Raw genomic sequence first — 19,402 nt, 5'->3', positions numbered from 1 at the left:
ACCTATATTCGGACATAATTATTTGATATGATTTAAAAATAGATGAACTCGGAATGAACTATAGACACATGATCACGTGCAACTACTGAAAAAATTGGAAATCCTGACATAAATTTTTTCATAATCCAATATATTAAATAACTCATCATTGTAAACATGAATGAGATCATAATCCAAATATTTATCTAGCTCATTCTTTTATATGAGATTAATAGTATGCAATTGAAACCGGATTTGGAGTTCGATTTTGGTCCGGGTTCAATTTCGGGTTTTTAGCCCTTTTAACGGGTTTAGAGCTAAATTATCAGGTCGGGCTCGAGTTGATCCGGGTTTAAAGAGTGTGACCAAACCCTATCCTATGTATTTCGGGTTTGGGTTTGGGTTCGGGTTCGGATTTTGTCAAGTTCGGGCAAGATTCGGTGCGGGTATTTTGTTCGGGTTTCGGGCAAGATGGACATCCCTATTCTCAACAAAGCTTTCAAAGACACCTCTTTGTCATGTATCTCTTCTACTTCAATTCTTCCATCACTCTACTTGTTGATCGTCTTGTTCTCTCATTCTTAGACGCAACGTGAGAAATACTTTCTTCATTCACCATCATTGCTTTACTTGCTGTAGTACGCTTTGGAGGCATCTTGATTACCTTCTTCAACACTTCACTGATCTTACCGAAGTTTCTTGAACACAAACAGTTACTCTTTATCTCAAAACTTCTAACAAAAAGACTCGATCATTAAGGAAAGAAGAAAAGAAAAAACAATCCTTTCTTATCTTTGAATCACAGACGGCGCCAATGTAGTGATCAAGAAAACTATCTAATTATCAATGAACTGATAAAGATTTAGAATTGAAATGATAAAGGAATAAACTTTGGTTATTGATCAACAATGGCGGTTTACAATATTTTCTCTCTCTCTTTCGCTCTGGGTTTACAGTTTTTTTGAGAATGAATCCAATTGATCCTATCTTCCTCCATCCAGTTTTTATATAGTGTTTCAGCTGTATTCTTACCCAATCATTTCCTGCCACGTGTCTCTTCTTTTCTTTCTTCTCTTTTTCCCGCTTTCAACCTACAATATATGAACTTAAGCTCGAGATATCAACATTTATATCGATATTTCGAGTTTAATTACGATATATTATTGGAATATCAGGTTGACGATATTTACCCACGACAATTGCCTTATTTCAAAGACTTCAAAAAAAAAAAAAAAAAAAAAAATGCAATGGTAGACATTCCGAATAAACATCCATAGCTAGTTTTCGGCTACATGATAAGAAAAGAAAAAAATTCAAGAGTTATTAAGGTTCTTGAATATATGATTACATAGAAAAAGTCCTGACAGATGGAAACTCCGTTCTTTATCACTTCAATTGTGTGAACAACTTCGGTGCAACCTGTTTTTCACCATTATAGTGTGAGCATAGAAATCATAAAAGACATGAATAGGTGAAACAGAACAAATAATGAGAAAGAAAGATGTCTTACACATTTGTCGACACAAAACCAGTAATCGAAATACTGTCCTGTGCATGTTGTTTGTGCCCACTTTCATCACCGTCGATCCTCTTAACACATTCCTGCAAATAAATAATTAGACAAATAAATAAAAATCAAACAAACTTCCTGTGTGATGATTTTTCATAATCTAGAAACACAAATATTTTGTTAATAATCAAAAAACAATTAGAAGTATTGAATCAAGAAAAAGAAGAGATCTAGACGATAATAAGTTGAACCACGCTCTTTAATGGCTTTCTACGTATCCTGTGAAGATGAATCAAACTCAAAACGTAGTTCAATTATTCTATTTATAAGAATAGATTAGATTTCTATAATTACTTGTGAATTAAGTAATTACTGTTTAACTAGGAAACAATATCTTGTCAAGTCTTATCCAGACTCTTCTAGAAGCTCATTTTTCCAAATCAATAAATCTTATTTATTGACTTGAACAAACAACAAGGAAACATGTTCAGGTTCGGATTGGGAGATGGAGTTGAGTTGGAGTTCCGAACTTGGTAGTTCCGGATTTGGAGTTCCTAGTTAGGAGTTAGCAATCTGAACCAACTACTCCAACCAATTTCGAACTTCCTCTTCTTATTTCACTCCCGAACCTAGGAAGTGAGTTAGTCAAGACTTGGATTTAAAGTGTGTTATGGTACTTCCTACCCACACTAAGACCATACTGATGTTTCCCGAGCGTTAAAAAAATGTTACCACATGTCACATATTTATTTGCTAAAATATGTACACACACTTACAAAGAGGGAAAACCAATGTTATTACTTGTTACCTAAACGGTGCAAAAGGTAAAATGGAAAACAACATCGTTCTATCTCAACAAAAGTTCATAAATAAAATGGGAAAAACCCACTCTCCTAATATGAGAATTTTTAGCAAAGTTATACTCACGGAGCTTTATACAAAATTAAAGCCTATATACACTTAAGTATGACGAAATTGGTAGATCAAAAGGATAATAGGTACCTGATATTCAAGTAAGGATTTCACACACTTAGGCTTGCAAGAATCCTCAAAATATTTCTTCTGATCAACGGGTTCCTCGTCCGCCCTAAATTTGTGGAAGAGAGAACAAATTTATATGTGAGATGATAACACAAACTACCAAGCAGCCCCAAAGGTAGACCATTATCACTAACATAAACCAAAATACACCAATACCATACAAGACACTGAGCATTACCGACAAAAAGGCAAACCAACGATATGCTTTCCAATGAAGCAAACCAAAATATATTTTTCAAAACATTTTAAAAAATAATTATAAGCATAAATGACACCTTGGTATCTGGCTTAAACTTTATAATTTCAATTTTAAGCTGCATTGACAAAAAAATGTTGCAATTATCATTATTTTCCTACAAACTACGCTCGAAGAACAGGCGCCATTACTAGTTCTTTGAAGACTTTTTGTTTTCGCTGCAATCCATCTAGTTCACTATTTATCCTTCTCCAAATAAGTCGCACAAAATTGACTTAAGTTTCTCCATTTAATTTTATTTAGCAAATTACCTATGAACTATGCTGGTTACCAAACGCCTCCTGAGTATTAAAATCAAAATTTTACAACAGTCTTAATTTTAAGTTTTGTCAAACACCCTTCCAAAATACCATATCGAAAACTCTCCTATTACAACATGTAGGTTCCCAAGTTTCTTTTCTCTTTCGGTAAAAGTAGATAATATAGTTATATAGAATGTTCTAAAAAACGCTAGGCAGTAGTTGGACGGTAGGGAAGCGCCTAGCGCCTAGGCCTTCTAGGCGGCGCCTAGACGGGCTAGGCGCTAAGCAGTTTTATTTAATTAATTAATTATTTAAATATATATATATATAATTAATGCATGATTTGTGATTACAAAGCGATACAAAGAAAGTTTAGTGAGAATGGGTACACATCAGCGCCTGAAATCGTGTTTTGGAATCTCCAAGAATCCATTAAAACTCCAGTTATTAGCCATCAGAAAGGAGAAGAACAAATCGTGTTTTGGGTTTATAAAAAAGTGAAGATTGCACATTGGCTGACTCCTATCGACATCGACGAGAAGAACAAATTGAGACATGCTAGGGTGAAGATTCAAGAGAAGAAAAAAAAAAGGAGAAAAGAAGATTAAGAAAAGAAATACATACCGATCTTGACCTTGCGTCCTTGCTGGTGATCAAGAGAGAGAGAGAGAGAAGCTGATGAGTGAGAGAGCAGCTGATGAGTGAGAGGTTTGTTGGAGAGAACAAGAGGTTTGGTGAAGGTGAGGCCCGATTGTTTGTTTAAATTTAATCGGGATTTTAAAATTTAATTGGGCTTGTAACAAGGCCAAAAAAACAAATTGGACCTTCTAAACCGTCCAACCCCACCTAGGCCAATTAATCCGCCACCTAGGCCCGATTAAACGGTCCACCGTTTTATCAACCGATTAGATGAAATACAGTACGGCTAGGCACTGCCTAAACGGCCGCCTAGGCCGTTTTTTAGAACACTGGTTATATATTAAGGGATAAACTTCAGTAGTTCCTAACTTCACTAAGATGAGATATCCTACAATACAATGGTTATCAAGAAAACGAATTTCAAGCTCAATCTGTTCTCCATCAGCTTAAAAGTTTTTCTCCAACTAAGCAACCTTTTGATTTCAAGCTCAACATCTTAGGGAAGAATCAGAAGAGCACATCAAAGGAAAACAACCCAAAGGCTTCTTTAAGGAGAGATAGAAATCAAGCATCACACAATATTGGACTAAAAAAATGTTACCAAAAAAAAAGGCTCAGCATATAGATCTCAAGAAAGTTAATCAGACATATTAGGGTACAAATGTTGTACCAGAAATATATAACTAAATAAATCTGTATTATAATTTCTACCAAAGAGCAGACCTCCAAGTAAATTAGTAAGGTAAAACATGTCAAGCACTAGATTTATCCCCAGTCACCATAACTAGTAAAAAAACAAAACAAAATGGAACTGTAGATTGATATCCAAGTAAAGCATTCAAAACAAATGTGATAGAATAAATAGAGTCAAATACTGACATGGCTAGTGAAGGTAGATATCACGAACTATATGCAGCAGATGGATTACTGGTAGCGCCTGCACAATTATATATTATCTCGTCGCAAGTTTTAAAGAAAATGTGAAGCTTGTCCAACCTAATAATAGTAAATCAACAGATAAACTATCAATGTGTGTAACAGAAATGCGATTTTTTTTTTTTACCTAGACGCCTTGAGTAAATAAAAAGGAATAAAACTAATCTATTTTTTTTAAATGAGGTGTGAGTTTGTTCAATATAAGCTTGATCTAACAGTTGACTAGCAACAAATGTAATCGATAAAAAAAAAAAAATCAATCGACTGGATATTTATTCTACACACTCGAACAAGTTTCTACTTTAGAGCAGAAGGAAGATCGAGATTTAAAAGAAATGAAAATTAGAGATCGCACCTTGTTTCGAGGGAGTGTTTGTTGATTATATATAGGGTTCGATGTGAAAAATGAACTATGAGTTTTTTTGTTGCTGTTAGGGGTGTTTCCGTCATATTATCAACTCTCAGGTTATTTCGTTGCCAAAATGCCAAAGTATCGGTAAATTTTAAAAAATCAACCCATCTTTCTGATTTCTAGCCGGCTTGCAATGTTATCATGATACATTCAGTTCTGCGCTCAAACCGTCCGACTTGGTTGGTATATTTGTTAGTTAGATCCTGAAACTTTCGAATACGTTTATGTCTCTAAAACGAATTTGAAGAGAAGCATATCACCTAAAAATTGGGAGTATGTGTGTTTAACTCCCTATAATTTGCTTTGGATTAGAGGAAACTTGAATTCCAATGGAAGGTGGTCCTTATATAGTTCCGCAGTTCAGAAACAGTTCACACTCAGATGAGTAGTTAACTTCAGAAGACACCTCCGGGCCTTTGGTGAAAGATATATTTACAGAACGATTATAATTAAGTTAGATGTTTCTAGCACCGAATTCAACATTCTACGACTAAGCATTAACATGCCAGCTTTTTACTTCGTTTCTTTGCAGTTTTGGCAAGGGCATCACATATTTCCCTTTTCCGCTTTGAAGTGTCATTGCCAACTTTGTTTGAAGAATCCTTCGCCTTAGCTTCCAATGCTTCATTCACAAAGAATTTCAACCTCCACAATGTAGCCTCACACTGCAGAAGGATTATACAAAATTAGAAACAAAAGAAACATAGTAAATGGAAATACTAAGACCTAAAGCAAGCTAGAGGACACTTATGATTACCTGAGCATCCATGTCGATATCCACCTCTTCGGCGGTGGCTTGGAAGCTTGGATTCTTCTGGGCTATAATTTCCAGTGCCTTGGTTAGATCATCGGGAGACAATCTGCTGAGGCCTGTACCAAGCTTTCTTTTCTCTTCTACAGACATTTTCCTTCACAGAGATATACACAATGTTCACCTCAGCTCAACCACAAACGAGGATCATCTGATTCGGAACTACTCACTAACAGAAATATTCCAAATAAGATACTTCTTAGGACACATTTGGCAGCATAACCATGTACAGGAGGGAGGGCATAAAGTAAGGGTCGGTGTTCACCATGGAACCCCGCATGCAGTTCTAACTAAATTTTGTGGGCAAAGTGGAGAAACCACCGACTCATGCCTAAACAGCTAGCTGTGGTGCTAATAGCTCCAGTACAAGGGAGTAGGAATGGGAGAAAGTTAATGAGAATATAATCTGTGAGCAGGTAAAAGTTCTCACTATCCCACTAAGACAACAATAACAGCTAACCACCTTATTAATCCCACTGAAAGTCTAAAAGTGCTGCACTGAAAATTCCAGTGGTGAATCAAGCAGAGCACAAGTGTTTGGTCCGTAAAATATGGAGTAAGCGTAGTCATCATTTTGTGAATTGTCGTGTCACACCTAAACCCTTTGACACCTGAAATCAAGAAGCAGAAACAGAATCCTAACAGAAACAAACATGTTTGTGTTTACTACACAGGGTTAATGAGTCTCAATATCCATAGTCGGATAGGGATGCACACTTCATGCAGCTAAATACGGCCTTAGTGGGTATCAGACACACATCTTCACTAAGTTGAGTAAGTTCCGAACAACAAAACCATAACTAACGAAGTAAAGTAACTTGTTAACTATGTGAAATATTAGGTAATGCTTCTTTAATCAACCAAGCATGAAAGCTTGTAAATATGTAATTTTAGCCAATGACAAAACAAGTAGGAACTACCGTACATAAAAATTGAGTACGTCCAAAAGTACCTAGTTTTAAAATATAATCAAAAGGTTCTCAGGAGCTTCCCTGTATGTTTGCTTCCTTGTCAATTCAACCAAAACTACCTGTGGAAGGTGGCTATTTAAATTGAAAAGAGGAAACTTTTTGACATTTGTATAATGTCAAAATAGTGAATTCGTATCAGATAAATCACTTACAATCTGTAAACTAAACAGAGAGTGAAATTTGTATCGGATAAATTCGAAAATACACATCTTAGCACGATGCAGTTCAAGCTTGAATAAGTAAATCAAGATGAGATACAAAGATTGTATGTTTAAGGGAAACACTAATGGCCGTTAGAAGAGGTATTTATCATAAAAAATGAAAACGCAAAGGTGTAGACCAGTTAACAATTTTTCACACATACAACAGTATCCTATCAATCCAAGCCCGTATAAAATTATGGACACAATACCCCAAATGAATTGGGTGGAACTACAGACGGACATACCTACACTTTTGGATAACCATCTCCCGGAGTTCGTCCAGATGCATGTCAAGCTCAGAAAGCTGAAAACAAAAGTTTAGCAAGTCATATCATCATCATGTTCCTAATAGAGAAATAGAGTATGAATCCTATGAACTTGCTTTTAACTGTGAGTTCTAACAGGAAATTTGTGGACAACAATAATCAATTGATAACCTTTTTTTTTTTTTTTGGATAAGACTATCAATTAGTAACAGATGCGAGTTAAGTGGTAGAATGAGTTATGTTTGAAGCCAAGGCTACAGACCATATGATCCTATCTCATTAATAAAAGTAAACACTTTTTCATATTTATTAGGGACTTCAAGATGGATGGATCCCCTCTAAAGGATAGAAACCTGCTTGTGGGGACCAGTAACCACAAGCTTTGGCCAACTACAAATGGTAGCAAATATATTGTGTTCACTCTTATCTGAGGATCATGTTATCACAATAACATTCGTTTAAGGTAGTGATTTGCAGAAAAGTATTGAATGCTTTACATACTTCATTACTTATATGTCTAGCCATTTTTGCAGTAGCAGCCTCCTGAGCGAGCTGCATATTCAAACGCGCCTCAGCCTCTTCTTCTTTTCGTCTTGTTTCCTGCAAACAATCAAGCTAAAACTTGAGACAAGATTTAAACAATGAACAAGGAGTGCATACTGCATTTCCGCAGGAAAGTGACCATATGTGCATGCACAAAGAAAAGGCTTCACACAGATAGACACACTATACCTCTTCTATGACTCTAGGCAAAAGTTGCAACCACTTCTCTTCAAATTTTTCCAACAATGTTTTGGCCATGACATGAACATCACTTCTATCTTCATTGTATGTCATGGCATTCTTGAAAACTAACCTCACATCAGCACATATTTCTCGAACGTTCTTATAGCCAGCACCATCTTTGGCTTCCATTTGATTTTTTATTGTGCTGAAATCCATTGGCTTGTCAATAACCTGATATACAATGTCTAAAGATTGATCAATGACCTAGAATACTGGCTATTACACAGGATGAAATGGTTACATAACATCACACATCACAATCTTATCACTGCTGCAACGATTAAGAAATGTCTGAAGATTGTCAAGATATACTTCTAATCCAAAGGCACTGCTTATAAATTTGGGTAGTTTTGAAGCTCAGTGGAGTGAAATAGGACTATGACGCTTTCTCATATAGTACACTGTCAAAGGTAGGTGGCAAAAGAAATGTAATAATAACAATAATAAGTGTACAATATTTTTTTTTTCTACATAATTTAAGGGCAGAAAATGATGAACAAGGTGCGAAACGAACTCCTGAGAGTGCCCAGTAGGAATACAAGGACCATGGTTCCCATTTTGGTGTAGAAGTACAGTCATACTAAAAAACGAACTACATATAATGTCAGCTGTGGCAAATATGTATGCATCATTTAGGCATGGAATAGCAATATCTTGATAATAGATAACAAAGAAATCCATAGAATGAATTAAGGGGAGGAAGCGAAGACGAGCAAGCAAGGAGTTCTCTCGGGTAGTTAAACTTTCTAACACATGTTATACTAGTGTAATTTGTTATCTTGATAATAGATAACAAAGGACTTACATCATAATAATCGTGTAATTTGAGACCTTTCACATCTACAGGCTGCATAAAGGGCCAAGCCCACCTGTGTTGTGTGATCTGCAAGTGAAGGAGCAAGTGTGTAAGGATAATACACACTTCCAATGAGAAGTAGAATGAAATCATAAATCTACAACTACTAAGTGGACTGTCTACCATATGGATATCAATTCATCAAATACTGTGTAAAGAGCAAATGCATAAGGCACGGATAATAAGAAAAAGTTCAAAGTTGGGATATTGCCTGTCGAAATATTGTGCCGAACTGGCGTATAAGCTCTTGCATTCTCTTTGAACTAGCTGCTTCCCTCTTTACTGCTTCTTGTTGTTGTTTTTTCACGCTAAAAACTTGTTTATCCTTCTCTTTATCCTTCAAAGCTGAACAACCTTTAGTACTTGGCATCTGTTTCTTGCTCAAAGACTCATAAAACTGTTCGACTTCACTCACTTTTTGCTGAATCTGCCAAGCCAAGTAAATAATTTAACCCCATTTATCAAAATTAAACATGAAGCCTATAAATATTTTGATTAGTTAGGTTTGAGATTGTTTTACCTCGTCGACCTTTACAACGACTTCGTCAACATGGTGTCTAAATCCTTGTAAAATTGTAGCCTCATCTTCAATTTTCACCGTCTCCATATTACCAACCTCCGTTAAAACTCCATTTACAGGGACCATGTCTTGATTAAATTCCATCTGTGTCCTTCCCATCAAATAAGTAACTTATTATTTTTAATTTACGTGTTAAATTGTAATATTAAAGGTGAGAAGATACATTTAGCATGCTATATAAAATAATTGAAGAAGCGAGTAGAACTAGAGATTGCAAAGATGCCATTTATTTTTCCACTATAATGACTCTCATAAGATAGTGTTTTGTTTAGTACCTGTGCTACATGGGTACGGCTAAATGGTCAGCGTGTCCCGTGTCGACACGGAGTCGGACACTGGTACGACACAGATTCCGAGTGATTAAACTAAAAAAAATATATATTTTCAGAGAAAGAAAGCTAATCTTAGTGGTTGTTTGTTTTTTTAATTTTAAGCAATCAGTGGTGCTGAATTTTAGTTTTCAGCATTCAGCCCTTCAAAAAAGTTGTTTGTTTTTATTTGAGAGAGAAATCGGGCTGAATTCAAGTGTTGAACGCAATGGAGATATAGGGTTCTAAGGAATTTGAGATGGAGGAGAAAGAGATGGAGGGATTCAGAGAGAGAAGGTGGGGGCGATAGGTAATGGGTTTGTTTTGGACCTATTGACCGTGTTTAATCAGGGTTTCTTTGGGCTGCTAGCACTCAACTGAAATTATTATGACCCATTTTGGTGTTATGTCACGAAATGGACCGGCCCTCTATAAATGTGAATATGTGATAGAAAAAGAGACAGTTTTAAATGATAGCAACTATAGATCATAGAGGCTATTTTGGAAACCCATTTTTGTATTGTTACTAGTATATTGCCCGTGCCTTACGGCACTAAAAAACCCCCACCGAAGCCCGACTAAAAAAACTCCAATCGAAGCCCATTAGAAGACCGACAAAAAAACCCAACCGAAGCCCACTAAAAATCCAACTGCATTTGTTGACTTCAATAATGATGCAACACTCTTGTTCCACACAATTAAACGACCCACACCTCATAAGCCCTACGATTCGCCACGTCATAAGCTAGATCCAAAGGTTAGAGGGTGGTGTTGGATGTCCAGCACCACCCTAATTATGCCTAACCAATTTTAAAAAAAGTACAAGCTATTTTAGAATCTTAGGTTATAAACTCCCACATTTACTATCGTCTTTGTCATCCTGAAATAGGGACTTATAAAAACCAAAGCAAATAAACTATGCAACTGCCCAGTGAACACAAAGGGAACTATTCTTTCGCCTTTTAATAAAGAATACCTTGTGTTCGCTGCACAAAGCAGTATACGCCAAAAGCAAATAAACCATACAACTACCAAAAGTGTTACTTTTCATCCGCCAAAATGATGAACCCAACCAACTTTAAAAAAAAAATGGCAACAACCCCATTTGCTCAAACACTTTGCAAGTCCATTTCACCCTAAAACAATCGAAACCCTACTCCTCTACTCAAACTACATAACTCCAAATCTTTCTCCATTAATAAAAACCAAACTAAGTTTAACAAATGCATGTATTAAAGTACTCCAAGTTTAAAAAATACCAAAAAATCCAAAGGAACTAACACTTTACATTATGCTGCTGTATTTAGATACAATCAACTTGCAAATGTCTAGCTAAAAAATAATATATAGTAGCCGAATTTTGTCTGACCTTGTAGTGCTGAATATCCTTCCTGTGCAGTGTTGAATATCCTTGTAGTCTTTGCTTCAATCTCAGTCAAAGCGCACACGCATTCTTTGCTTCGACTGGGAAAGAACTAGTTACAACTGCCATTCGAAGAGACATCACAACAATCAAACACTTGAACCACCAAATCAAACCAAACAGTGCATTAACCGACGCCAACTAAAATTTAATTCTTACCTTTCCAAAACCAATTTAAATGGGTTAAATGAAGAGTAAAGTAAACATCAATTCAAAAAGTAGATGGATGAGGAATAGAAATTTGGAGTGTTCCACAAAAAAAAAACATAATTGGAGTGATGAGGGCGGTAGGGATGAGAGTGATAGTTGGTTTGTTTGGAGAAAAGAAAAAGAGGAGGTGTTGGTTTATTTGGAGAAAATCGCAATATTATGTGTCGGTCTGCGTTAACTAAATAAACATACCACCAAATATCCTTAGATTCCGCCCTGTCATAAACATGGTGAAATTCTGAGAAGGTGTTTGGACCGTCGGATCGGGCCCAACCCTTCCCTAATTTGTTATATAGATTATATAGATCTTAAATTTGAAGATAGATGGCCATATAAAAGTTTTATTGGTGATGCCCCAACACAATCACTTTTAGAAAATCTATTTGGACCGCTATTTTTGCGATGTCAAGTTGGTTGTATGTTTACCTAATTCCTCGGGAAAAATTGGGGTTTTTCAAGTCTCTCATGGAGGTTTATCTAACAAAATAAATACATCTCAAGTGGATTTTTCAAGAAATATCGCGGGATTAGTATCATTTTTTGCAAAACCTTACAAGACCGGTGCATATATAACACGGATTGCATACTAGTAATAGAAATAAGTGACTAGTTCATAGAATATCAAATTCGTCTAAAAAAACATCATGGAAACAGTGACCTGAACGACTAAGTATAAATTCCCATAAAAAAAAAAGACTAAGTATAAGCACGTTAACCGCGTCTCGACTAAGCAACGAAAACTTTTTCAATTAATAAGGAAAACAAAAGGGGTGGATGAAACAAACAGTCCCATTTCAACATTCTAACAAAAGAAATAATAGAATATTTAAACATTCAAAATGGTGCAAATTAAAAGAAAAATGACTAAAGATTGTGAACCCGGGAGAAATTGGATGAGCTGTGACACACAAGTGGGGTCAAGTGACATTCTGGACCCCCACCTCCTAGGCCCACGAACCGTTCACTCGTAGCAAGCCCGGTCCACAAAATAGCCTAGTTATATACACTAGTATATAGCCGACACGAAATTTTCAATCCTAGTTTCTCTCGCTGTTACCAAAAACTAAGAGCAAATCCAATAGAGGGCTGCTATAATGGGTTGCTAAAAGGTGCCACATAGGCCTTTTAGCAGGCCCAGCCAAACTTGGTAGCCCAAGCTTCTAAAACCATTCAAATTACAAATTTATAGCAACTACTTCACACAACTCTCTCACCATTTGCTCCCAATTCTCATAAAATTTTTATCTACTCCAACTATAACAATCACTACTCCAAGTACAATAATGAATCCAAATGAACATGCAACCACATCAAAAGGAAAGAAATCTACAAGGTCTGTCAATTTTTCAATTCAAGAAGACGAGGCTCTTTGCAAAGCGTGGATATATGTTAATGAAGATTTAATTGTTGGTGCGGGATAACGAGTCATACACTATTGGGAAATAATATTAGAGAAATTTCGAGAGAGAGAGTTGGCGAAAACAACAAGAGTAGCAAAGATTCGGTATGTAGTATGTAATCCAGGAGCTATGTACATAACCAATAAAGAAGCAAACTTTTATAACCACATCTATTAAACCAATAAAGATTAATATTTTACCTCAAAATTAGACTTAGCTGCAACAAGTGAAACTTTTGGGAAAATCAGTCAACCCTTCAAAAAGGAAACATATCAAGTATGAGAAAAAATAGCTACACAATGGATAAGTGTCATACACCAACATTTTCAGAAAATTCTATCTTACAGTTGTTTTTCTAAGCCAACTGCCTAGTATGCACTACTCCCACTTACAAATCATAGACAATAACAAATTGAGGATGCTATGAATAGATTAACATACAATCAATCAGTATTTTCCAGTGAATTCTCAATCAAATCATGCATTCTAAGATATTTAGAACTGCTTGACTGAAATGAAAACTCTTCATGCCTTTAACAAGGTAACTATAGCTTTCATACCAAACAATATTTATCTATAACATTTGGCACATATTATTGATCAAACATAAAAGCAGTAAAATATGAATAATTATGAAAAAACACGAATCAGGCAATCATTTCAAATCAGGTCAAGGTCATCCAGTCTTCAAATCATTTCCGTTTGAACTACAATGCGAAAAAGTATTCAAAGACATTATTGAAACGGAAATCCTAGCAAAGCAATACTAATTAATGTATGAACATAAATCACCAAAAGCACAAACAACCATCACCCATTTATACACACCCAAAATCCAGGAAAATGAACCAACTTTTTTTACTCAAAAACAAGATTACCTTTCTTTTCGGAACAGCCATGAGTTCCATAGACCTAATATTATTACCAAACTCAAAACTGGGCATTTCCAAATTTTTATCATTCTCAGGCAATAAAAATACATTCCCATGAATCATCATTGAAGTACCCAATGGTGCAGGAACAACAATAGCCACACGATTCCATCTTCTAGACATGCACAAGTTGTTCACTAATATGCCCATCTCATTTTTCAATCTAATAAATGCCATCTTTTGCAACGAGATTGACCAAACTTTACGAAGCATTTGAACAAACAAATATCATGCATCAGATAGGTGTCAGAACGTTTTTATTTCTAAAAACCGATGGTTGTTCTTTTTAGCTATCTGGTGAAAACCATTGCCACCCCAAACTGATGACAACCACCAATTTCTAATAAATCGATGGTTGTTTAGACACATAAATTCACCAAACTTAAGAAGAAAACTATCGCCTTTCTTAAAAGTCCTAATACAAGTAAAAGAAAAAAAAAATCGTACATGAAAACCCAGAGTAGTTGTTGAACTACTGTGGAGTTGAAATGGGTAATGGAGAATGTTTCTGAGTTTGGTGCGAGGTTAATACATATGCTATATAGATGAAGGGAGAGTGGAGAGGCGAGATAGTTGAACTTTACTTTCTTTTGACTTTTGGCTTTTAGGCTTTTGTTTTATTTTCTTTTTTTCTTGATTTTTTCTTTTTTTTCTCGGTAGAACATTAAAAATTGGGTCAAAAAAATAAATTGGGATATATACTAACAAAAAACTTAAGAAGTAACGGATATATCCATAAGGAAATTGGTAACAGATATGTTAGAAATGAAAAAAATGGTTTGTTAGGAATTGACCATTCTAGTGTAGTGATGCAACCACATCAAAAAGAAAGAAATCTACAAGGTCCACCAAATTTTCAATTCAAGAAGATGATGCTCTTTGCAAAGCGTGAATATATGTTAATGAAGATCCAATTGTTGGTGTGGGGTACACATGTAGGACATAAGAAGAAATCTACAATCATTTTGGAAGTCGTTGTCGGTAAAGACTTGTGGATTTGGCACGTTTTTTTTTTGGTATGGCGGGTTCAAACAACGACATCAACGTGCTTCAACGTTCTCACCTCTTTGACAATCTTATGCGTGGTGATGCTCCTCATTGCAATTACACCATGAATGATCACCAATACAAAATAGGTTACTATCTAGCTGATGAGATTTATCCTAAATGGGCTACACTTGTACAAACAATCCCTCACCCAACAACTCAAATAGAGGGATTCTTTACTAAGATGCAATAAGCGTGTTGCAAAGATGTAGATGAGCGTGCATTTGGTGTCTTACAAGCTAGATGAGGGATAATCAAGAGGCCGACATGAATGTGGAGTAGGAATAATATTAATCGGATAATGAAGACGTGTATAATTTTACATAATATGATTGTCGAGGATGAACGAGAAATTAATATCGAAGATTGGCAAATTGACATACATGGATTGGGAACCACCAGTCGCATTGCATGTTGTCGAAAATCGAAATGAGAAAATTGCAAGAAAACTCAATACACTTCATCACATTCCACTCTCTCTTTTTTGGTGAATTATCTCCATTTTCATCATCTTGAAGTATTCAGCAACTTCCAGCTAAAGAGTAGAAGTATCTTGTGCTAATATTTTGTCGTCTTCTTTACACTTATTGAGCTCCATCATCTGCACTCTATCGGCGGCAGCATTCGTCATTTGTGCCAAATACTTCTCCATCATCTTGTAATTCTCTCCTCCTTTCTTCATCCTTTCTTTCTCACCCCTTATTCTCGGTGGTCATTTTTTCTTGATTCCACTTCCACTTGCATTTCCACCTCCACCTCCACCTTCACCTTCACCTCCACTTCCATCCCCAACTTGTGTAGGAAATGGACCAATTGGAACGCCACCAAGAGTTGCCGACGGTGTTGAAGGCATGACTTCGTCATCTATATCGAGAATGACGTTGTTCATCTCCTCGATGTAGTTGTAGACCGGCTCTCCAATTCTTCATTCCATTTTAGACTATCCTTGAGGAGGACCCAACAATGCTCAATTTGAAAGTGTGTGTTATGAGCCAACATATAAGTTATTTTTGCCTCGGCCAACCGATCTTGGATCGTTGTGCCACTTCTTGCGGTCCTCTCCAAAGAGGAGATAATTCCTTCCTACAGGTTGCAAGCTTTTTAGATGTGTCCAAATCAAGTGGACACCGAATCCTTGTTTCTCTTGTTGTTTTCGCCAACTCTCTCTCTCAAAATTTCTCTAATATTCTCTTCCAATAGTGTATGACTTGTTACCCCGCACCAACAATTGGATCTTCATTAACATATATCAACGCTTTGCAAAGAGTCTCGTCTTCTTGAATTGAAAAATTAGCAGACCTTGTAGATTTCTTTCCTTTTGATGTGGTTGCATGTTCATTTGGATCCATTGTTGTACTTGGAGTAGTGATTGTTGTAGTTGGAGTATAATTTTTTTTTAAGAGAATTGGGAGCAAATGGTGAAAGAGTTATGTGAAGTAGTTGCTATAAATTTGTAATTTCAAAAAAAGTAGCCGTTGGGATGTCGTCTGTTACAACATAACATATGGACGGCAGAGTTTCAACCATCCGTCACCCGAACTTAACAGCTGCTAAAAGATGTCGTTGGAATGGTTTTAGAAGCTTGGGCTGCCAAATTTGGCTGGGCCTACTAAAAGGCCTATGTGGCACTTTTTAGCAACCCATTATAGCAGCCCTCCATTGGACTTGCTCTTAGTTTTTGGTAACAGCGAGAGAAACTAGGATTGAAAATTTCGTGTCGGCTATATACTAGTGTATATAACTAGGCTATTTTGTGGACCGGGATTGCTACGAGCGAACGGTTCGTGGGCCTAGGAGGTGGGGGTCCAGAATGTCACTTGACCCCGCTTGTGTGTCACAACTCATCCAATTTCTCCCGGGTTCACAATCTTCAGTCATTTTTCTTTTAATTTGCACCATTTTGAATGTTTAAATATTCTATTATTTCTTTTGCTAGAATGTTGAAATGGGACTGTTTGTTTCATCCACCCCTTTTGTTTTCCTTAGAGCATTCCCAATGCATGTCAATGTTATTCACCTCCACGTAGGCTCAATTTCCCCTCTTTTCCACCGTTTTGGTGAAAAGCAAGGTAAAGCTGCCCAATGCAAAGGTAAATATTAATTTCGGACGGGATGTTGGATTCCGTTTGAATATAAAAATTGAAAAAACGCGTCAGACAAGATGCTTCATCCCGTTTAAAAAAAAATCGAAAAACACGTGAGACGAAATGAAACATCCCGTCCTGGAAAAAAAAATGAATTCTTTTTTTTAAAACACATGAGCCGGAATCCAACATCTCGTCCGAAGTACACAACTCAGCCACTATCTCGGTTGAAGGTTTCACTTTCGTTTTGACTTGGGAAAATAGTCACCTTGATATTCACCTTTGCATTGGGCAAAGGTTTTTGACCATTTGGAAGTGAATATTGTCACATCCCCTTGATATTCATCTACATTGGGAATGCCCTTATTAATTGAACAAGTTTTCATTGCTTAGTTGAGACGGTTAACGTGTTTATACTTAATCCTTTTTTTTTATGGAAACTTATAGTTAGTCGTTCAGGTCACTATTTCCTTGGTGTTTTTTTAGACGAATTTGATATTCTTTGAACTAGTCACTTATTTCTATTACTAGTATACAATCCGTGTTATTTATGCACCGGTTCTTGTAAGGTTTTGTGAAAAATGATACTAATCCCGCGATATTTCTTGAAAAATCCATTAGAGATTTATTTATTTTGTTAGATAAACCTCCATGAGAGACTTGAAAAACCCCAATTTTTTCCTGAGGAATTAGGTAAACATACAGCCAACTTGACATTGCAAAAATAGCGGTCCAAATAGATTTTCTAAAAGTGATTGTGTTGGGGCATCACCAATGAGACTTTTATATGGCCATTTATCTTCAAATTTAAGAGAACAATACAAAAATGGGTTTCCAAAGCAGCCTCTATGCTCTATAGTTGCTATCTTTTAAAACTGCCTCTTTTTATATCACATATTCACATTTATAGAGGGCCGGTCCGTTTCACGACATAACACCAAAATGGGTCATAATAATTTCAGTTGAGTGCTAGCAGCCCAAAAAACCCTGATTAAACACATCCAATAGGTCCAAACCCACTTTCTCTCTCTCTCTCTCTCCCAACTGTCTCCTTCCTTAGAACCCTATATCTCCCGCCCCCCTTTCTCTCTCTCTCTTCAAAAATTTAACCAGCTTCGAGTAAAAACTACTGAAATCAAAAGATTAGCTTTCTTTCTCTATAAATATTTTTTCTTTTAGTTTAATCACTCGGATCCCAAATCTGTGTCATACTAGTGTCTGACTCCGTGTCGACACGGGACACGTTGACCATTTAACCGTACCCATGCAACACAGGTACTAAACAAAACACTATCTTATGAGAGTCATTATAGTGAAAAATAAATGGCATCTTTGCAATCTCTAGTTCTACTCGCTTCTTCAACTATTTTATATAGTATGCTAAATGTATCTTCTCACCTTTAATATTACAATTTAACACGTAAATTAAAAATAATAAGTTACTTATTTGATGGGAATGACACAGATGGAATTTAATCAAGATATGGTCCTGTAAATGGAGTTTTTACGGAGGTTGGTAATATGGAGACGGTGAAAATTGAAGATGAGGCTACAATTTTACAAGGATTTAGACACCATGTTGACGAAGTCGTTGTAAAGGTCGATGAGGTAAAACAATCTCAAACCTAACTAATCAAAATATTTATAGGCTTCATGTTTAATTTTGATAAATGGGGTTAAATTATTTACTTACTTGGTAGATTCAGCAAAAAGTGAGTGAAGTCAAACATTTTTACGAGTCTTTGAGCAAGAAACAGATGCCGAGTACTAAAGGTAGTTCAGCTTTGAAGGATAAAGAAAAGGATAAAGAAGTTTTTAACGTGAAAAAACAACAACAAGAAGCAGTATAGAGGGAAGCAGTTAGTTTAAAGAGAACGCAAGAGCTTATACGCCAGTTTGGCACAATATTTCGGCAGGCAATATCCCAACTTTGAACTTTTTCTTATTATCCTTGCCTAATGTATTTGCTCTTTACACAGTATTTAATGAACTGATATCCATATCGTAGACAGTCCATTTAGTAGTTGTAGATTTATGATTTCATTCTACTTCTCATTGGCAGTTTGTATTATCCCTACACACTTGCTCCTTCACTTGCAGATCACACAACACAGGTGGGCTTGGCCCTTTATGCAGCTTGTAGATGTGAAAGGTCTCAAATTACTGTAGAAACTAATACAAAAAATAAGAGATTCGAGAAGGACTAATTTTATTATATTTCGATGATTACAATGGAAGAAGACCTTGTCCTTATATAGTTACAATTACTTGGACGCTAAGTAAGAAATTACATATATATATAGGATATACTGTAAGGAGTGTTTAGTATATCCTATATTTAGAGAATCCTATATTTAATATATATCTTATATTAAGTATATTCCATATTTAACACTCCCCCTCAAGATGGAGCATATATGTTAATCATGCCCAGCTTGTCAATCACTTCATTAAATATTCGTCCACAAACTCATTTCATAAGAATATCTGCAAGTTGATTTTCCGACTTC

General features: G+C 36.0%; 1 protein-coding gene, 2 long non-coding RNA genes and 2 pseudogenes across 5 annotated transcripts; 2 read left to right on the top strand and 3 right to left on the bottom strand.

The window, feature by feature from the left end:
• Positions 1-1,232: 1,232 nt before the first annotated feature.
• LOC147509287 (cytochrome b-c1 complex subunit 6-1, mitochondrial-like) lies at positions 1,233-5,055 on the bottom strand (annotated as a pseudogene). Its single transcript, XR_015218451.1, has 5 exons — positions 4,959-5,055; positions 4,547-4,663; positions 2,492-2,576; positions 1,490-1,581; positions 1,233-1,398 (listed from the first exon to the last, which is right to left on the bottom strand). The product of XR_015218451.1 is annotated as a cytochrome b-c1 complex subunit 6-1, mitochondrial-like (transcript).
• A 284-nt stretch (positions 5,056-5,339) lies between these two features.
• LOC147509286 (transcription factor GTE6-like) lies at positions 5,340-10,229 on the bottom strand. Of its 2 annotated transcripts, none has more exons than XM_086601616.1 (10): positions 10,051-10,229; positions 9,764-9,905; positions 9,429-9,572; positions 9,120-9,335; positions 8,858-8,935; positions 7,999-8,223; positions 7,768-7,866; positions 7,246-7,304; positions 5,773-5,923; positions 5,340-5,680 (listed from the first exon to the last, which is right to left on the bottom strand). In XM_086601616.1, the coding sequence occupies exons 3-10, from the start codon at positions 9,570-9,572 to the stop codon at positions 5,513-5,515; spliced, it is 1,140 nt and encodes a 379-aa protein (XP_086457742.1). In that variant the 5' UTR covers positions 9,764-9,905; positions 10,051-10,229; the 3' UTR covers positions 5,340-5,512. The 2 variants fall into 2 exon arrangements, with proteins under 2 accessions (XP_086457742.1, XP_086457743.1); XM_086601617.1 differs by having other exon boundaries at positions 9,429-9,579; positions 10,051-10,171.
• Positions 10,230-10,718: 489 nt separating this feature from the next.
• Positions 10,719-10,807, top strand: LOC147509285 (U5 spliceosomal RNA; annotated as a pseudogene).
• Positions 10,808-11,168: 361 nt separating this feature from the next.
• On the bottom strand, positions 11,169-14,399 carry LOC147509284 (uncharacterized). The gene is made up of 3 exons (XR_015216528.1): positions 14,209-14,399; positions 13,030-13,083; positions 11,169-11,281 (listed from the first exon to the last, which is right to left on the bottom strand). It is a non-coding gene; the product is annotated as an uncharacterized LOC147509284 (long non-coding RNA).
• A 3,470-nt stretch (positions 14,400-17,869) lies between these two features.
• LOC147509283 (uncharacterized) lies at positions 17,870-19,176 on the top strand. The gene is made up of 3 exons (XR_015216527.1): positions 17,870-18,167; positions 18,358-18,500; positions 18,593-19,176. It is a non-coding gene; the product is annotated as an uncharacterized LOC147509283 (long non-coding RNA).
• The last annotated feature ends 226 nt before the right edge of the window (positions 19,177-19,402 follow it).

This window comes from Coptis chinensis, chromosome 3, assembly GCF_015680905.1.
Source record: "Coptis chinensis isolate HL-2020 chromosome 3, ASM1568090v1, whole genome shotgun sequence".
NCBI classification, from domain to species: Eukaryota; Viridiplantae; Streptophyta; class Magnoliopsida; order Ranunculales; family Ranunculaceae; genus Coptis; species Coptis chinensis.
The sequence above is the reverse complement of the archived record's forward strand: the minus strand, read 5'-3'. Positions and strand labels throughout refer to the sequence as shown.

What these genes read in the sequence shown, in the direction of transcription:
- LOC147509286 (XM_086601616.1), bottom strand. Translation starts at nt 9,572, where the DNA reads ATGGAATTTAATCAAGACATGGTCCCTGTAAATGGAGTTTTAACGGAG. An exon ending in TCGTTGTAAAGGTCGACGAG is followed by an intron (nt 9,336 to 9,428) that starts GTAAAACAATCT and finishes TTGGCTTGGCAG; the next exon opens with ATTCAGCAAAAAGTGAGTGA. An exon ending in TCGGCACAATATTTCGACAG is followed by an intron (nt 8,936 to 9,119) that starts GCAATATCCCAA and finishes CTTCACTTGCAG; the next exon opens with ATCACACAACACAGGTGGGC.